At 57.3% G+C, this 19,013-nt stretch overlaps 1 protein-coding gene across 1 annotated transcript; it reads left to right on the top strand.

Moving 5' to 3' along the window:
- The first annotated feature begins 2,689 nt into the window (after positions 1–2,689).
- Positions 2,690–12,484, top strand: MLYCD (malonyl-CoA decarboxylase). Its single transcript, XM_078619613.1, is given in 7 exon segments — positions 2,690–3,625; positions 6,356–6,550; positions 7,498–7,610; positions 8,588–8,744; positions 10,354–10,542; positions 10,727–11,102; positions 11,104–12,484. Coding segments are annotated over 7 exon segments (2,031 nt in total). The 5' UTR covers positions 2,690–2,947; the 3' UTR covers positions 11,427–12,484.
- The last annotated feature ends 6,529 nt before the right edge of the window (positions 12,485–19,013 follow it).

The raw sequence follows: 19,013 nt of genomic DNA on the forward strand, positions 1-19,013 counted from the left end.
CTGATGGTGACGATTGCTCGAAACATCGTGAGAATTTTATGGTTTAATTTTTCTTACTTTATTATTTCCCTTCTACGTGACTTTACCGAAAGAACCAAGAATACGATATTGAATGTGCTCGTGTTCACGTAGTTCGGGGTGAGAGGTGGAGGGGAGAAGCGGGGGGGGGGGGGGGGTGGACGGGGGAGACGAGTGGGCCCCCCTTAAAAACCAAACATCCCTCCCGCCCTCGAACTACGCGCAGTGGCAGAGTTCCACGCGGTGGCCACGTGCCCGGTCTGATGTTCGCGCTAAACATAACTAGTTGTGGAACATATTCACCGTACCCCCAACACTTGTTTTTTTAAATCAAGCACCCAAATGAGAACCCACGGTCCATGTGGCTCAGAGATCAGAGCACAGAGAGAGCCGGTAACAGCCGAGATGTTGGGCTTTGCTGGAGCGCTCCTTTCCAACGAGTGCCCCCCACCCCTCTCCCCACTGCCACCCCCGCATCCACGACCTCGAGTCATATGATTTGATCGGAATATCTGACAATGTGATATCATGATGATAATATCATAATATGATATCATGATGGGAATGTCACAATATGATATGATGGGAATATTTCATCATGTGATATCATGATGAGAATATCACAATATGATATGATGGGAATATCTCATCATGTGATATCATGATGAGAATATCACAATATGATATCATCATGGGAATATCTCACAATAGAGAGAGAGAGAGATTTACACCATTGGAACCTCATTTGCCAGTAACAAAATATGATAATTGGTTTTTTACCCTTTTATCTGGCAACAAAACTGACACCTTTTTTTACAAAGAGTCATGTTTGCAGGTATTGTGGTCAATGCAAACATGACTCCTTGTAAAAAAAAGTGTCAGTTTTGTTGCCAGATAAAAGGGTCAAAAAACAATTTAAAGCTTTCGTGACTGCAGGGATTCATCTTCTTGGTTCTTTCGGTAAAGTCACGTAGAAGGGAAGTAATAAAATAATAAAAAATAAAACATAATAAAATAATTCTCACGACGTTTCGGCCACAACGGCTACTTGCGTTGTTATGATAATTGTTTTTTGACCTTCTTCTTGGTTCTTTCGGTAAAGTCACGTAGAAGGGAAGTAATAAAATAATAAAAATAAAACATAATAAAATAATTCTCACGACGTTTCGGCCACAACGGCTACTTGCGTTGTGGTCGAAACGTCGTGAGAATTATTTTATTATGTTTTATTTTTATTATTTTATTACTTCCCTTCTACGTGACTACCGAAAGAACCAAGAAGAAGGTCAAAAAACAATTATCATATTTTGTTACTGGCAAATGAGGTTCCAGTGGTGTAAATTTCTCTCTCGATCCGTCGGATTTGCAATTGCGGCGTTTGGACCGTGTTGACGTTCACATGTGCCCATGTAAAATCGTAATGTTGTTGACATGCCCCATCGGGACAGAGAGTTCAAGAATATTTGCCCTTTGTGCAGCAATGGCTCGGCTTTCAGCTCGGGGGGGGGGGTAACACTCTCGGTCTCACGCCGGGTCTCACCGACCCAGGGCGCTGGTAAGACTTAAGTACGTGGCGCGTGACTAACAGTAGGCACGGCTCGAGCAAGAGGGTGCATACTGGGTGTGGTGTGCCGGCATACGCAGATTAAAATAAAGTTCATTGTGCCGCATAACGAGATTGTTGTGATTCAGTTCAGTTTCATTTATTAGGATTTACCCTGTGAGCCATTCGGCTCTTGATTTGGGTGCAACCGCAACAAACAATAAAATTTCGATTTGAAGCTTTCGTGACTGCAGGGATTCATCTTCTTGGTTCTTTCGGTAAAGTCACGTAGAATGGAAATAATTAAAGAATAAAAATAAAACATGATAAAATATTAAATTTCGATTTAAAGCTTTCGTGACTGCAGGGATTCATCTTCTTGGTTCTTTCGGTAAAGTCACGTAGAAGGGAAATAATAAAATTATAAAAATATTATTTTATTATGTTTTATTTTTATCATTGTATTACTTCCTTTCACCAAGTTAGTCGATCTTACAGCGAGCGTGGAAGGGGCAACGTGTGGGTACAGCCACCTTCTCCCGCACGTCTGGGCAACGTGGAAGAGTAGGCCAATTAACCACGATGGGGATTCGCTCCCTTATCCGCCAGCAGCGGCGTGAGCCGGACATTGCAGGGCTGCGCCTTCAGCTTCAGCAACGATCACGTGACGGTCGCCCCACACTCGGCATAGCTCCTCCCCCTCGGCTACCGCCTCTCTGATTGGCACAGACATCGAGACACGCCCCCACTTTAAACCACGCCCACACGCGTGGCCCCGCCTTCAGCCACCGCCCCTCCAGTTGCCACGCTTCCCTTTAGCCCCGCCCCCTGTAACTAGCCCCGCCCATCCCCCTGGAAGCCCCACCCCCTGTAACTAGCCCCACCAATCACCCTGTAACTAGCCCCGTCCCCTGTAACTAGCCCCGCCCATCCCCTGTAACTAGCCCCGCCCATCCCCTGGAAGCCCCACCCCCTGTAACTAGCCCCGCCCATCACCCTGTAACTAGCCCCGCCCCCTGTAACTAGCCCCGCCCACCCCCTGTAACTAGCCCCGCCCATCCCCTGGAAGCCCCGCCCCCTGTAACTAGCCCCGCCCATCCCCCCTGGAAGCACCGCCCCCTGTAACTAGCCCCGCCCCTTCGTAACCCCCCCTTCCCCTCAACGGCCGGGCCCGTGACCTTGCAGCGGTGTCGAAACTAGATGCGGGGTGCAACTGGTCACTTGCAAGGTCGGAAATAGCCGCAGCGACAACAAACAAACAAACCGCAGTGGCTGGCTGCTGCCATTCCAGCTGGAGATGTAACCGCGACTGTTAACGATCAACAACACAGCCATGTGTTGAGCGGTGCGGTGGTGGGGTGGTGGTGGTGGGGTGGGCGAGTGGCAATGTGGGCTGCCCTGTCGAGGACGCGTGGCCTGCTTCACGCCACGGCCTCCGGCGGGCCACGCTTCGATTCCCGGGCGCGGCACCTCTCCGATCGCTTGGGCGGCCGCTCCGAGCCCCTGCCGTCATCTCACGACCTCGAGGTCAACGCCGCCCGCTTAGAACCTCCCAGGTTGCAGCCAGGGTCAACCCTCCCCGAGTCAACCCTCCCTGAGTCGACCCTCCCCGCAGAGGCCTGCCGGACAAGCCGTCTCGGCGCCCCGCAGCGGGGCCTTGACCACGACCCATCGCCCATGGACCCCGACCCCCGGGGCCTCACCCCGCCGCGACCCACGGCGGCCCTCGGAGGCCCACGGGCCCGCGCGAGTCCCTGGCCGAGCGACGGCGTCCGCCGGTTCGTCTGCTCGGCGGCTGGAAGGCGCGAGGAAGACAAAGACGGCGGTGGCGAGGAGTTGTGGGGGGCCGCGCTGAGGGCCGCCGTCGAGGCTGGGCCTCGGGCGGCAGCTCGCGGGGACGGAGAGGGCCTCGGGGCTGAGGAGGCCGCTACGGAGCTGGCTCGGTGCTACGCGGCCCTGGGGCCCGCAGGCCGCCGGGCCCTGCTGAGGGCCCTGGCCAGAGACCCGCACGGGGTCGACCACGAAGCGGCGGCCACGCTGGCGGCCAGGGTGGCGCGCATGCAGGTGGGACGTGTGGTGGTTGTTGTGTGATGGTTGGTGGTGGTGTTGGTTGGTGGTTGGTGGTGGTGTTGATTGGTGGTGGTGGTTGGTGGTGTTGATTGGTGGTGTGTAATGGTGGTGTGTAATGGTGTTGGTTGTTGGTGGTGTGTGATGGTGGGGGTTGGTGGGGGTTGGTGATGGTGTATGATGGTGGTGGTTGGTGGTGGTTGGTGGGTTGGTGGTGGGTGGTGGTTGGTGATGGTGTTGATTGGTGGTGGTGTGTGATGGTTGGTGATGGTTGGTGGTTGGTGGTGGTGGTGGTTGGTGGTGGTGTTGATTGGTGGTGGTGTGTGATGGTGGTGGTGTTGATTGGTGGTGGTGTGTGATGGTTGGTGGTGGTGGTTGGTGGTGGTGTTGGTTGGTGGTGGTGTTGATTGGTGGTGGTTGGTGGTGGTGTGTGATGGTGGTGGTTGGTGGTGGTGTGTGATGGTGGTGGTGTGATGGTGGTGGTGTTGGTTGGTGGTGGTTGTTGGTGGTGGTGTTGATTGGTGGTGTGTGATGGTGGTGGTTAGTGGTGGTGTTGGTTGGTGGTGGTGTGTGATGGTTGGTAGTTGGTGGTGGTTGGTGGTGGTGTGTGATGGTTGGTGGTTAGTGGTGGTGTTGATTGGTGGTGGCGTGTGATGGTGGGGGTTTGTGGGGGTTGGTGGTGGTGTGTGATGGTGGTGTGTGATGATGGTGGTGGTGTTGGTTGGTGGTGGTTGGTGGTGGTGTTGATTGGTGGTGGTGGTTGGTGGTGGTGTGTGATGGTGGTGGTGGTGGTGTTGGTTGGTGATGGTGGTTGGTGGTGGTGGTTGGTGGTGTTGCTTGGTGGTGTGTGATGGTGGTGGTTAGTGGTGGTGTTGGTTGGTGGTGTGTGATGGTGGTGGTGTGTGATGGTGGTGGTGTGTGGTGGTGGGGGTTGGTGGTGGTGTGTGATGGTGGGGGTTGGTGGTGGTGTGTGATGGTGGGGGTTGGTGGTGGTGTGTGATGGTGGGGGTTGGTGGTGGTGTGTGATGGTGGGGGTTGGTGGTGGTGTGTGATGGTGGGGGTTGGTGGTGGTGTGTGATGGTGGGGGTTGGTGGTGGTGTGTGATGGTGGGGGTTGGTGGTGGTGTGTGATGGTGGGGGTTGGTGGTGGTGTGTGATGGTGGGGGTTGGTGGTGGTGTGTGATGGTGGGGGTTGGTGGTGGTGTGTGATGGTGGGGGTTGGTGGTGGTGTGTGATGGTGGGGGTTGGTGGTGGTGTGTGATGGTGGGGGTTGGTGGTGGTGTGTGATGGTGTTGGTTGGTGGTGGTTGTATTGGTTGGTGCTTGTATTGGTTGGTGGTGGCTGGTGGTGTGTGATAGGTGGTGGTGGTTGGTGGTGGGTGGTTGGTGTTGGTGGTGGTGGTGTTGGTTGGTGGTGGTGGTTGATGGTGTTGGTTGGTGGTGGTGGTTGATGGTGGTGATGGTGGTTGGTGGTGGTGGTGGTTAATGGTGTTGGCTGGTGGTGGTGGTTGGTCGGTGGTGGTGGTTGATGGTGGGAGGTGGTGGTGGTGGTGGTTGGTGGGTGGGTGGGTGGGAGGGAGGTGGTTGGTTGGTTGTGGTTGGTGGTGGTTGGTGGTGGTCGTGGTTGGTGGTGGTTGGTGGTGAGTGGTGGTGTTGGTTGGTGGTGGTGGTTGTTGGTGGTGGTTGGTGGTGGTGGTTGTTGGTGGTTGGCGTGCGTGGCCAGAAATCCGGGCGACACAAGTTCGATTCCCGGCTCGCGACCACAAACACAATTAACGATTATCTGAAACCGGTCTTGGGCCTTCCCCTAGCTCCACATCGTCACCGGGGAGAGAAAGGCGGCCGGGCGTGGTTGCTGGCCACCCACCCCCCTCGTGTGCCGTGCCGGCCTTCATAGGTGCTGCTCGCTAACAGCACTTGCCCCAACAGCCTGTTACAGACTCTTAGGTTTTTTTCAGTAAAGTCACGTAGGTAAAAATAAAAAATAAAAATAATAGAAATAATAATAGAAATAAAATAATAAATCACGACGTTTCGGAGGCATCAGGTGGCACTGTCACAGCTAAAAAGCTTCAAATTTAGAAGTCTGTTACAGGCTACACCGTGGGGGTGGGATCTTCGTCATTTTCTATGTACACTGAACTTCTTCCGCAGCAAACCGTGCAAATCGGAGGTGTGGAGTGGTGGGAGGGGTGGGGAAGGACAACAAACTAAACAACAAACAAAAATCAGCATTTCACAAGTAGTACTAATCGCATATCTGCATTTCCCATAAATATGCTAAATTCCTCTTGATATGCAAATTATTTTGTCAAGGCACCCTTCCCCCCTCCATCCCAGCTTAAATAGTCACTCCAAGCCTGGAGTGTTTCATTCAGACGCTGTCTACTCGACAGACCTGCTCTCCACCTGAGGACGGCTGCTTGCGTTGTGGCCGAAACGTGAGAATTATTTTATTATGTTTTATTTTTATTAATTTATTATTTTCCATTCTACGTGACTTTGCCGAAAGAACCAAGAAGAAAAATCAGCCTCTAAACAAATGAGCTTTAGTGACAGCTTTTTACCCTTTCAAAAACCTACCACTATATTTTGCCACTGTTAAAGGAGTTCTCATAGTGCAAATGAGCTTTGTCGACCTCGACGGCGATAAGAAAAAAAAGTGCCACGGCTCCGGAAGCTTCCTAATAATTGTAAGGGGGGGGGGCCGCCCCCCTCTCCGCGCGCAGGGAGAGGGAACGCGAGACCCGGCCACTCTGCTGCAGGCCGAGGAGAGGCTGCGACAGGCCCTCGCCCCGCGCTACAAACACCTCCTGGTGCGTCTCAGTCGTCTGGAGGGAGGCGTCAAGCTGCTGGTGGACATGCGCGCCGATGCGCTCGCCGCCGTGGCGGCCCGGGACGCGGCCGACGGGCCCCACCTCAAGGCGAGTGCCCATGGGGGGTTTCCACGGTGAGAGCGGTGTGAAAACCACCGCTCTCATAGCAGATCCATCACCCTCACCACCATCACCACCATTCTCATCAGCAGTTCCATCACCCTCACCACCATCACCACCATTCTCATCAGCAGTTCCATCAACCTCACCACCACCACCACCATTCTCATCAACAGCTTCATCAGCACCACCACCATCACCACCATTCTCATCAGCAGTTCCATCACCCTCACCACCATCCTTCTCATCAGCAGTTCCATCACTCTCACCACCACCACCACCATTTTCATCAGCAGATCCATCACCGTCACCACCATCTTCACCACCACCACCATTCTCATCAGCAGTTCCATCACCCTCACCACCACCACCACCACCATTCTCAGCAGTTCCATCAACCTCACCACTACCACCATTGTCATCAACAGCTTCATCAGCACCACCACCATCACCACCATTCTCATCAGCATCACATCCCTGTCAACCCCTTATCAGTGCCCTACCTTATTACAGACCAACTCAGACCTTAATGGTCACCCATTGCCCCCATATAAATCTCAACGTGACTCCTACAAAGTCACATCATCACGAGGGAGAAACGCAAACAAATAGACGGATTATTTTTGTTGCCCGCATCGAAACGGCTGTACGCCGTATGGACCTGAAAACTCGATTTCCCTGTACAAGAATACGGGGTGAACCATGTGGGTTGATAGCGATGTGCTCTAGACTACACTGAGAACCACAGCTCTAGACTACACTGTGAGAATCACTGCTCTAGATCACACAGTGAGAACCACTGTTGCTAACTCTGTTGCTATCCCTGCTGCTGCTGTTGCTACCTCTGCTGTTGCTGCTGTTGCTACCTCTGCTGTTGCTATTGCTGCTGCTGTTGCTACCTCTGCTGTTGCTATTGCTGCTGCTGCTGTTACTAGGAGCTGACCATGGTGCTGAAGGCGCTGCTGTCCGAGTGGTTCTCGATTGGACTCCTGCATCTGGAGAGAGTCACGTGGCAGTCCCCGTGTGACATGCTGCAGAAGATTGCACAGTGGGTAGCGCCCACACAACCCACCCACGCACAGCACCCCCTCAGTAGTAGTAGGTTTTTACCTTTTAAACTGGTACAAAAACTGACACCTTTATACAAGGCATCATGTTTATGCTTACCCCGAGCTCTCAATACTCTGATAGTGCGCTGTTTTTGAGTTGTACGCCTTTTGGCGTCATCTGGTTCAACACCAGTTGGTGTTGGACCAGATGACGCCATCTGGACCAATCTGGACCAATCAACTTCAAGGACAGTGCATATCATTATGATTATCAGAGTGGGTTTCTTTTTGTTTGTATTTTGACTGCTGGTGTTGTGGTTATTGCAAACATGATGCCTCGTATAAAGGTGTCAGTTTTTGTACCAGTTTAAAGGGGTAAAAACCTATTACTATATTTTGCCACTGGTAAAGGAGGTTTCATAGTGTAAATACCCCCTCACTTTCGCTGTGCCGTCACCATAGGATGGCCATCACTATAGGCTGGCCATCACCATAGAGTGGCCATCAATATAGACTGGCCATCACCATAGGATGGCCATCACTATAGGCTGGCCATCACCATAGAATGGCCATCACTGTAGGCTGGCCATCACCATAGGCTGGCCATCACCATAGGCTGGCCATCACCATAGGCTGGCCATCACTGTAGGCTGGCCATCACCATAGGCTGGCCATCACCATAGGATGGCCATCACTATAGGCTGGTCATCACCATAGGCTGGCCATCACTGTAGGCTGGCCATCACTATAGGCTGGCCATCACTGTAGGCTGGCCATCACTATAGGCTGGCCATCACTGTAGGCTGGCCATCACTGTAGGCTGGCCATCACTGTAGGCTGGCCATCATCGTAGGATGACCATCACCGTAGCCGCGCCATCACCATAGCCGCGCCGGCCTTCGCAGGTGCCGCTCGCCGACAGCACTTGCCCCGGCGGCGCGCGAGGGCTACCCGGGGTACCTCTGTGCGTGCGTAGGTACGAGGCGGTGCACCCGGTGCGCCACTGGACGGACATGCGGCGCCGCGTGGGGCCCTACCGCCGCTGCTTCGTCTTCACGCACGCCGCCATGCCCCGCGAGCCGCTCGTTGTACTGCACGTGGCGCTCACCGACGCCATCTCCAGCGACATCCGGGTACCGCCCGCTCGCCCGCACGCTTGCCCGCCCGCTCGCCCGCCCGCCTCGCCTGCTCGCCCACCCGCCCACTCGCCCGCCCGCTCGCTCGCCCGTTCACCCACCCCCCTCGCCCACTCGCCCGCCCGCCCGCTCGCTTGCCCATTCACACACTCACCCGCCCGCCCGCTCACCCGCCCACTCACCCGCTCACCCGCCCACTCACCCGCTCACCCACCCCCCTCGCCTGCTCGCCCACCCACCCGCCCGCTCGCTCGCCCGTAACACACTCACCCGCCCGCCCGCTCACCCGCCCACTCACCCGCTCACCTGCCTACTCGCTCACTCCCCTCGCCTGCTCGCCCGCCCGCGTGCGTGGGGGCGGCACGGGGGGCCACCGCCGGGTGCTGGCGGCTCTCCTTGTGCCGCCCCCATGGCGACAAGAGTCGGGCTGGGCTCGATTTCCGACCCGGGTGCCTTTTTCTGCGTGAGTTTGTGCGGATCTACACCCCCCCCCATACCCACCCCCTGCCCCCCTCCCCCCGTTCTTGAGAGTGTGGGTGAGTGTGAAAGTGAGTGAGAGTGTGTGAGAGTGAGTGAGTGAGAGAGAGTGAGAGAGTGAGAGTGTGTGAGAGAGTGTGAGAGAGAGTGAGAGAGTGTGTGAAAGTGAGTGTTAGAGAGTGTGAGAGAAAAAGAGTGTGAGAGAGAGAGTGAGTGAGAGGGTGTGTGGGAGTGAGTGTGTGAGAGTGTGTGAGTGTATGAGGCAGTGCGTGTGAAGGAGTGTGAGATAGTGTGAGAGAGAGTGTGAGAGTGTGTGAGAGTGTGAGAGTGAGTGAGAGTGTGTGAGAGAGTGTGAGAGAGTGTGAGAGTGTGTGAGAGAGTCTGTGGGAGTGTGTGGGAGTGTGTGAGAGTGTGTGAGAGAGTGTGAGAGAGTGTGAGAGAGTGTGTGAGAGAGTGTGTGGATCACAGAGTGTAGGTGACTCTCTTTACCCCCCCCCCCCCCCATCTTCTGCGTGGAGTTTCCTCCCGCAGCTATTGGCCAGAACATGCCGATGCTGAAAGATGACTCGAGTTGAGAGAAGCAAGATGGCCCCCTAGTGACAGGCCAGGTGCCGAGTCCCCCTCGCGCCCCGCAGGGACAGCTGCCACCGGGGGTGCCCTCTCAAACGTGTGGAGCGCTCTCAGACGCGGCGCGGAGGAGGGCGGCTCACGATCGCCACGAGCATCGATGGCTGTCGCTGCTAGCCCCACCCTGCCTCGTCCTCCCTCCCCCTCCCCCCCTCCCTCCTCCCTCTTCTTTCACATTCTCCCATCCCACTCTCCTCTTCCCCCCTCCCCCTGCCTTCTCCTTCCTCCCCCCCCCCTTTTTCTCATTATCATCTCTCCCCTCTCATCCCTCCTCCCTCCTCCTCCCCTTTCCTGCCGCTCCTCCCCCTTCTCCGCCCCCCCTCCCCCCTTCCCTCTCCTATCCCTTCTCATTCTTTTCCCTCCCCTCTCCTCCCCCCCCCCCCTCCTCCCCCTCCTCCCCTTTTCTCCTCCCACCCACTCATTCTTCTCTCTCCCCTCCTCCCCCTCCCGATTCTCACTCATCCCTCCCTTCCCGCTCCCCCCCTCCCCCCGCCCCGCTCAGTCCATCGTGCGTGAGTCTCCCACGGCCGCCACCCCAGGCCCTGCGGCCCCAGCGGGCATCGTCGCGCCCCCCGAGGACGCGGGCAGAGTCCGGGCGGCCGTCTTCTACTCCATCAGCGCCACCCAGCGCGGCCTGCAGGGCATCGACCTGGGCCACCACCTCATCAAGCACGTGGTGCGCCAGCTGCAGGTGAGGCAACGCCGGTGTGCCGGTAAACCAGAGGTCGCAACTGGGTACCCGATACCTATACCCTACCCGATACCCGGCTACCCGTACCCGGCCGGGTACGGGTAGCCGTTTGCGACCCTGGTGCGGCCGGGTACGGGTAAGGAATCAAAACCCGTTTGCGACCTCTGCCCCCCCCCCCCCCAAGGCGGAGTTCCCGTCGACCCTGCGCGACTTCTCCAGCCTTTCTCCGATCCCGGGATTCACGCGCTGGCTCGCGGGCGTGCTGGCCTCGTGCGACCCGCGACCCCTGACCTCGGCCGCCCCCCTCCCGCCCTCGCCCTCCTCCAACCACGAAGAGGCCGCCGCCACCGCCGCCGCCCTCCCGCCCTTCCTGCTGCCCGACGAGGCGGCCGAACTGGAGGCCCTCACTGGCCTCCCGGCCGTCTCGGCGTTGCGCGTGGCGCTCTCGCGCTCGCACAGCTGCCCCGACGACTCGGACGAAGACGGCGGCGGCGGGGGGAACGACGGACGGAGCCGGCGCGGCCGCCCTGGACTGGTGGCGCCGCGCCGATCTCCGCGAGGCGATGCGCGCGCCGCTCACGCGACTCTGCGCGCGCTACCTGGTGGGCGAGCGCCGCCGCGGCCGGGCGCTCGACCCGGTGGCGCACTTCCACCTGCGCAACGGCGCCGAGGCCTGGCGGCTCAACTGGATGGCGGACGCGTCGCCGCGGGCCCTCCGCTCCTCGGCGGGCCTCATGGCCAACTACCGCTACTGGCCGGAGCGGACGGTGCGCAACGCCGCCGACTACGAGCGGCACGGGCGCGCCCCGGCGTCCGTCGACGTGGCGGCGCTGGCGGCGGCGGCAGCGGCGGCGGCGGGGCACGACGACGCCAGCAAGCTGTGACGACGGCGCCAGCAAGCTGTGACGACGATGCTGGCAAGCTGTGACGACGACGCCAGCAAGCTGTGATGACGACACCAGCAAGCTGTGACGACAGCAGCAAGCTGTGACGACGACACCAGCAAGCTGTGACCACGGCGCCGGCGGCAATGACGGCGCTCGAGTGATCGTGGGTGCGACAGATAGGGCGACGCTTGGGTTTGTGGAATTTTGACAAAAGGGAAAAAATATTTGATTGATTTCAAGATTTCGTCGCGCGATCGTTTTAGCTGGCGTGCCCAAATGATTGTTTTAATTTAGAAAAAAATCTAAATCTCCTTTGCGTTGAGATTCATAGAAGATCTTCACCACCCCCCCCACCCACGCCCCCTAGTCATCACTCGAACCGCAGCCCCGATTCACGGGGACGCTGGGCGAGAGAATCGCCTGTACCGGCGTGACGGCTTGGCGCGGCGCGGCAATTTGTTCACCGGTGGTCACCGCACGCGGTGGGGGGTGGAAGCGTCCGTGGTTCAACGGGTGCACAATCGTGAAAAATATTTACGAGTAAAGATTTAGTTAAAAGGTTAATTTTAATAATTGCGTGATAATTGCATACGGCAGGACATGGTCTAATATCCGAACTCTGTGCTATTAATAAGCTGCGCACTCCAGCCTTTGCTTTAAAAAGTACCAGGCCATGCGGTCGCGTGTCCTACAGCAGTCCAGAGAATACGGTGATTCTCGACGGGAGGTAAACACGCCGAAATCTCCAAAGCTGAGCAGGGGTTTGAACCTGGGGGGGCCAACGCTGCGCGGGGAATCGGCATTTCTCCACCTTCGCCGCAACCCCCCGAGTTGGCCGGCTCGGTGAAGAGCGCGCGGACAACAATCCCCCCCGGCACCCGACCCCGGTGTCCCGCGCCGCGGACGCTTCGAGCGGGCTGCCCCACTCCCGGCTGCTCCATGGCGCGACGGCCGAGGAGTCGGGTTATTGCGACTTTTTTGCCGAGAACGGGACGGAGGCTGCGCGAGTAAAAGTAAGAAAAAAAGGAAATAAAACATTTCACTGAACAACACAACGAGAGTGCTTGTCGCACGTGATGTGACCCCGCCAATGAGTCATCCGCGGTTGAGGAGCTTTCGGCGGTTCGTGCACCAGCGGCCGGGCCTGGTCGATACGGCGAGTCCTCGCCCGGCTGTTTGGTGACGCAGCGTGGAGCGCGCGCGCCGGACTGCTTCCTTGAGCTGCGTGGCCGAGCGGTGTGGGAATTCTGGGTACACGCGCGCGGAATGACACGGTACGCCCTCCCCGACTTCTCGCCGCGTGCGCGTACGCCGTGAATCTCGCCGAACGCTCGCCTTCTCGGCACCGCGTCGCGCGGCAAATCGCCGCACAGCACTGCCGCAGAAATAACTGGTGACCGTAAAAGACTTTGCACTGCCACACTCGGGGCTGCTGTGAATACACGCCGTCTGCTTCGCCCGCGGCGGGGGCCGATAGCAATAGGCCGTCGTGTTCCGGCGTCGGCACGGTACCAGAAAAAATACATTTGTTCTCCAAATTTTTTAAAACGACGACTGAATTTGGGTTAAAGCGGCGCAGGGTGTCACCCCTTTCCGGCAGACTTAAAACTAAAAACTAATTTAATTTATTTTTATTTTACCAGGTAAAGCGCACTGAGGTGCGAGTTGGGCCGCTTGCAAAAACGCAGCGACGAGCGCAACAGTCACGGCTGTTTTTACGTTTTTATTGCGACTCACCTCAACAAAACAGCTGTGTTAAGATTTTGATTTAAAGCTTTCGTGACTGCAGGGATTCATATTCTTGGTTCTTTCTTGCTGTGGATTTCACACCTGATGATTGTGTTGCAGTCGAAACGTCGTGAGAATTTTATTGTTTTATATTTTTATTATTTCCCTTCTACGTGACTTTACCGAAAGAACCAAGAATAGGTGTTAAGATGTAAAAGCACCAAATTGAAACCTTTTACAAGGAATCATGTTCTGCATTAACCACAATACTTGTGGTCAGAATGCAAACAAAAAACATGCTCTTTGAAACTGATTGGTCCACACCAGACAGCTTTCTTTTGAGCCTCGTCTCAAAACGGTGTTATAAATAAGGTGAAACAACCTATTCTCATATTTAGGTACTGGCAAAGGAGGTCCCATGATGTAGATGCTCACCTAAACTATTTTGTATTTTACCAGGTAAGGCCCACTACCTGAGCTACGCAGCTCTCTTTCACAAATGATCGCCCAATCAAGTGGCTTATTATCATCACGTGGAGATTGTGGGCATTTATAGCAGCCAAAATACTCTCAAAACGCGTGACGTTGATTCTAAATGTGGAGGGAAAAACCGGAGGACCACGGAGAAAAATCCACGCAACCGCCAGAGAAAGAGAGAGAGACGCAAACTCCAAATATACAGCAGCAGGCGTCAGGGTCGGGATCGAACCCACGACCTCCTGTACACCAAGCGAGGTAGTTAACATCTCCTAGCCACCGTGATGATGATGAGAGAGAGAGACGCAAACTCCCAATATACAACAACAGGTGTCAGGGTTGGGATCGAACCCACGACCTCCTGCACACCAGGCGAGGGAGTCAACATCTCCTCGCCACCGTGATGATGATGAGAGAGAGACGCAAACTCCCAATATACAACAACAGGTGTCAGGGTTGGGATCGAACCCACGACCTCCTGTACACCAGGCGAGGTAGTTAACATCCCACAGCGGCGGTCGCCTCCGCGTGCTGTAGGAACGGTCGCCATATGAATGTCGTTGGAACGTCGCCACTGTGCGAACGTCACTGTCGGAACATCGCCGTAGAAACGCCGTCGTCGGAACGTTGCCGCTGTGGGAACGCCGCTGTGGGAATGCCGCCGGTGGAACGTTGCCGCTGTGGGAACGCCGCTGTGGGAATGCCGCCGGAGGAACGTCGCCACTGTAGGAACACCGCTGTGGGAACGTCGTCGGAGGAACGCCGTTGTCGGAACGTTGCCGCTGTAGGAACACCGCTGTGGGAACATCGTCGGAGGAACGCCGTTGTCGGAACGTTGCCGCTGTAGGAACACCACTGTGGGAACGTCGGAGGAGGAACGTCGTCGGAGGAACGTTGCCGCTGTAGGAACGCCGCTCTTTGGAACGTCGCCGTAGGAACATCGCGAATGGCAAAGACACGGGGGAGGGCTGTCGTGTGACATTTATTGATTTAGTCCAAACAGACAGGGAGGTGGCGCTCAATCTCCTTGAGGGGAATCTCGCTCCGGTGTTTTGCCACGCACGGAAGCTCGATGCCGATGGGGGGCCGGGGGGGGGGGGCGGTCATCCGGACGGCCGCGGCATCGTCACGGCGTTTTGAAGCAACCACGACGGCAACAACGACGACAACCACGACGGCAACCACGACCGAGAGCCAAGGATTGAATGGGCGAATTCAGCGGCTGGGACCTATGAAAAGACTACATTTTGAAAACGAACTTATTTTTAAATCCTTTATATTAAGTTCACTTGCTTGCTTGCTTGCGCGCTTACGACCGTGCAAATCTTTCGGTCGTTTTTTAACCCACTTCCCGTGATCCAATCGAGCTGACAATTTTGCACACAGACTCGTTGTGCGTGACAATTTATTTTCATGAAAAAAAAATTCCAAAATTTTCCACTTTTTAGGAAAAAAAAAAAATTCGTATTTAATTTAAAATATCAATGTGATAAAAATGAAACTCTTACTCAAGAAAAACAGAAATGAATAATACAATAAAACCGATGCCACGCATATAAAGGATTTATAGTGAAAAACTTTGTTTTTACGGGTTAATTTTTTATTTGACCAGGTAAGGCCCCACTGAACCACGTAGCTCTTTCGCAGAAGCGACCCCCGGCTATCCCGAACGATAGCGCGACGAGAAGTGGCTCTTCATCGTCGTCGTCGTCGTCGTCGCGTGGACATTTCTCTCGGCCGAATACTCTTTTAAGCGCGGGACGTTCATTCTGAACGGCGGAGGGGAAAAAGAAACCGGAGGACCCGGAGAAAGATCCACGCGACCACGGAGAGAACGAAGGCGACACGCAAACTGCAAATATACAGCAGCAGCGGGCGTCAGGCGTCGGGATAGAACCCGCGACCTCCTGTACACCAGGCGAGGGAGTTAACATCTCCGAGCCACCGTGGCTTAGATAAGGAGCGCTGTCGGTGCGAAACGCCGGACGCCGTGGTCGAATAATGGCGTGGCGGCGGCGGTGCTGGCCGGGGGTAAGGGGAAGGCCCCTTTCCGAGCGAAGGGCGGAGGAGCTCGTCGCGAGTTGGGGGGGCGGGGGGGGGGGGTCCTCAGCCGCCACGAAGTTTTTCCCGCGTTTGACGGTGGCCGGCGACGCGCCGTCGCAAGTCACCGGCCGTTTTGTCTTCACAGCGTCTCCTCGAAATCACCTGGATGCATGGGGAGGGGGGGGCGAGGGGGGGCGGCGTGACGCTGCCTCACGATTGGCCGAGTGACGCTGCCTCACGATTGGCCGAGTGACGCTGCCTCACGATTGGCTGAGTGACGCTGCCTCACGATTGGCTGAGTGATGCTGCCTCCCGATTGGCTGAGTGATGCTGCCTCACGATTGGCTGCGTGACGCTGCCTCACGATTGGCTGAGTGATGCTGCCTCACGATTGGCTGAGTGACGCTGCCTCACGATTGGCTGAGTGATGCTGCCTCACGATTGGCTGCGTGACGCTGCCTCACGATTGGCTGAGTGATGCTGCCTCACGATTGGCTGCGTGACGCTGCCTCACGATTGGCTGAGTGATGCTGCCTCCCGATTGGCTGAGTGATGCTGCCTCACGATTGGCTGCGTGACGCTGCCTCACGATTGGCCGAGTGACGCTGCCTCACGATTGGCTGAGTGATGCTGCCTCACGATTGGCTGCGTGACGCTGCCTCACGATTGGCTGAGTGATGCTGCCTCACGATTGGCTGAGTGACGCTGCCTCACGATTGGCTGAGTGACGCTGCCTCACGATTGGCTGAGTGATGCTGCCTCCCGATTGGCTGCGTGACGCTGCCTCACGATTGGCTGAGTGATGCTGCCTCACGATTGGCTGAGTGATGCTGCCTCACGATTGGCTGCGTGACGCTGCCTCACGATTGGCTGAGTGATGCTGCCTCACGATTGGCTGAGTGACGCTGCCTCACGATTGGCTGCGTGACGCTGCCTCACGATTGGCTACGTGACGCTGCCTCACGATTGGCCGAGTGACGCTGCCTCACGATTGGCTGAGTGATGCTGCCTCCCGATTGGCTGAGTGATGCTGCCTCACGATTGGCTGCGTGACGCTGCCCTCACGATTGGCTGAGTGATGCTGCCTCCCGATTGGCTGAGTGATGCTGCCTCACGATTGGCTGCGTGACGCTGCCTCACGATTTGGCCGAGTGACGCTGCCTCACGATTGGCTGAGTGATGCTGCCTCACGATTGGCTGCGTGACGCTGGCTCACGATTGGCCGAGTGACGCTGCCCTCACGATTGGCTACGTGACGCGGCCTCACGATTGGCTGCGTGACGCTGGCTCACGATTGGCCGAGTGACGCTGCCTCACGATTGGCTACGTGACGCGGCCCTCACGATTGGCTACGTGACGCTGCCTCACGATTGGCCGAGTGACGCTGCCTCACGATTGGCTGAGTGATGCTGCCTCACGATTGGCTGCGTGACGCTGCCTCACGATTGGCCGAGTGACGCTGCCTCACGATTGGCTACGTGACGCGGCCTCACGATTGGCTGCGTGACGCTGGCTCACGATTGGCCGAGTGACGCTGCTTCACGATTGGCTACGTGACGCGGCCTCACGATTGGCTACGTGACGCTGCCTCACGATTGGCCGAGTGACGCTGCCTCACGATTGGCTGAGTGATGCTGCCTCACGATTGGCTGCGTGACGCTGCCTCACGATTGGCCGAGTGACGCTGCCTCACGATTGGCTACGTGACGCGGCCTCACGATTGGCTGCGTGACGCTGGCTCACGATTGGCTGAGTGATGCTGCCTCACGATTGGCTGCGTGACGCGGCCTCACGATTGGCCGAGTGACGCTGCCTCACGATTGGCTGAGTGATGCTGCCTCACGATTGGCCACGTGACGCTGCCTCACGATTGGCCACGTGACGCTGCCTTCACGATTGGCCACGTGACGCGGCCTAACAGTTGGCGGTTCGAACCCGGCAGGCTGCCCCCCCCCCTCCCCCCGATTAATCTTGCCGGCATCAACGCAGCTTCGCTCGCAGTGGACGTTGGGAGCCCCCCCAAAGATTCGGAAAAAAATATTCAGCGACATCAGGACCCCCCCCGCCCCACTCGACCCGCGAAAGCTTGCCAGGGACCCCCCCCCTCTCGAGATTTTTGGTGAAGCTCTCCCGGGCAAAACGAGCGGGGGGCGAGCGGGAAGGGGTGGGGGGAAGACGATAGCCACGTGGGGACTCGGTGTCCCGCGGCGGGATGGGCGCGTGCGTGTGCGTGCGTCGTTCTTGTTGTGCGCGTGCCACTTTGTGCACGTGACAGCCCTCGTAGGCGGCACTTGCCCCAGCAGCAGCAGCAGTCTGCTGTGGTGATGCTGTGGTGATGCTGTGGTGATGCCGTGGTGGTGCCGTGGTGGTGCTGTGGTGATGCTGTGGTGATGCTGTGGTGGTGCTGTGGTGGTGCTGTGGTGATGCTGTGGTGGTGCTGTGGTGATGCTGTGGTGATGCTGTGGTGGTGCTGTGGTGATGGGGGTCGTTGTCCACGCGTTGGCTAGCACGAGGGGGGTGGTTGTGAGATCCCGGTGTGGTGCGTTGCAAACGTCGACGCTAGGGAAGACAAAGGCGGCCGGGCGTGGTGCTGGCCACCCCCCCACCATAGGCGCTGCTGCTGCTACTCGCTAGCAGCACTTGCCCCTAAAGTCAGTTCAGGCTATAGGGGGGATCTTTGTATTTGTCACGTGGGGTGTGGACTTGGACGTGACTTTGTGTGTGTGTCTGTCGGGCTTACAGAGGCTCATTGTGTGTGTGTACATGTGTGGGCTATATCGAGTGAGTGTGCGTGCGAGTGTGTGTACGTGCGTGTGTGCGTTCGCAGCGGGGTAGCAATGATGAAACACTCCCCACGTGACCCCAAGCTGCCAAGCTGGCGCCGTGGGGAGAGCGTGGAGGGGGGGGGGCACAGGGGGGGGGGGGGAGTGCGGGGGGGGGAACGGGGGGGGGGGTGAGGGGGGGTGCGGGGGCTCGTGCCATATGTACATCTCTGGCCGCACCGCGGAGCGCGGTCTGCTCCCCCTCCGTGGGGGGGGGGGGGTGGTGGTAGTGGGGGAGGTGGGGTGTGGGGGGTGGTGGTGGGGGGTAGTGGGGGGGTGGTGTTGGTGCTGGGGGGGGGTGGTGGTGGGGGTTGGTGGGGGGGGGGTGTTGGGGGGTGGGGGGGTGGGGGGTGGTGGGGGGGGGGGTGGTGGTGGGGGGGTGGTGTTGGGGGGGGGGTGGTGTTGGGGGGGGTGGGGGGTGGTAGTGGTGGGGGGTAGTGGGGGGGTGGGGGGGGGGTGAGTCCGTGTTCACGAGGTCTTTGATTTCCGTCGGAACTGGGCTGCGACCCGGAGC

The sequence above is a fragment of the Lampetra planeri genome, chromosome 63, assembly GCF_965212315.1.
Source record: "Lampetra planeri chromosome 63, kcLamPlan1.2.h2, whole genome shotgun sequence".
NCBI lineage: Eukaryota > Metazoa > Chordata > Hyperoartia > Petromyzontiformes > Petromyzontidae > Lampetra > Lampetra planeri.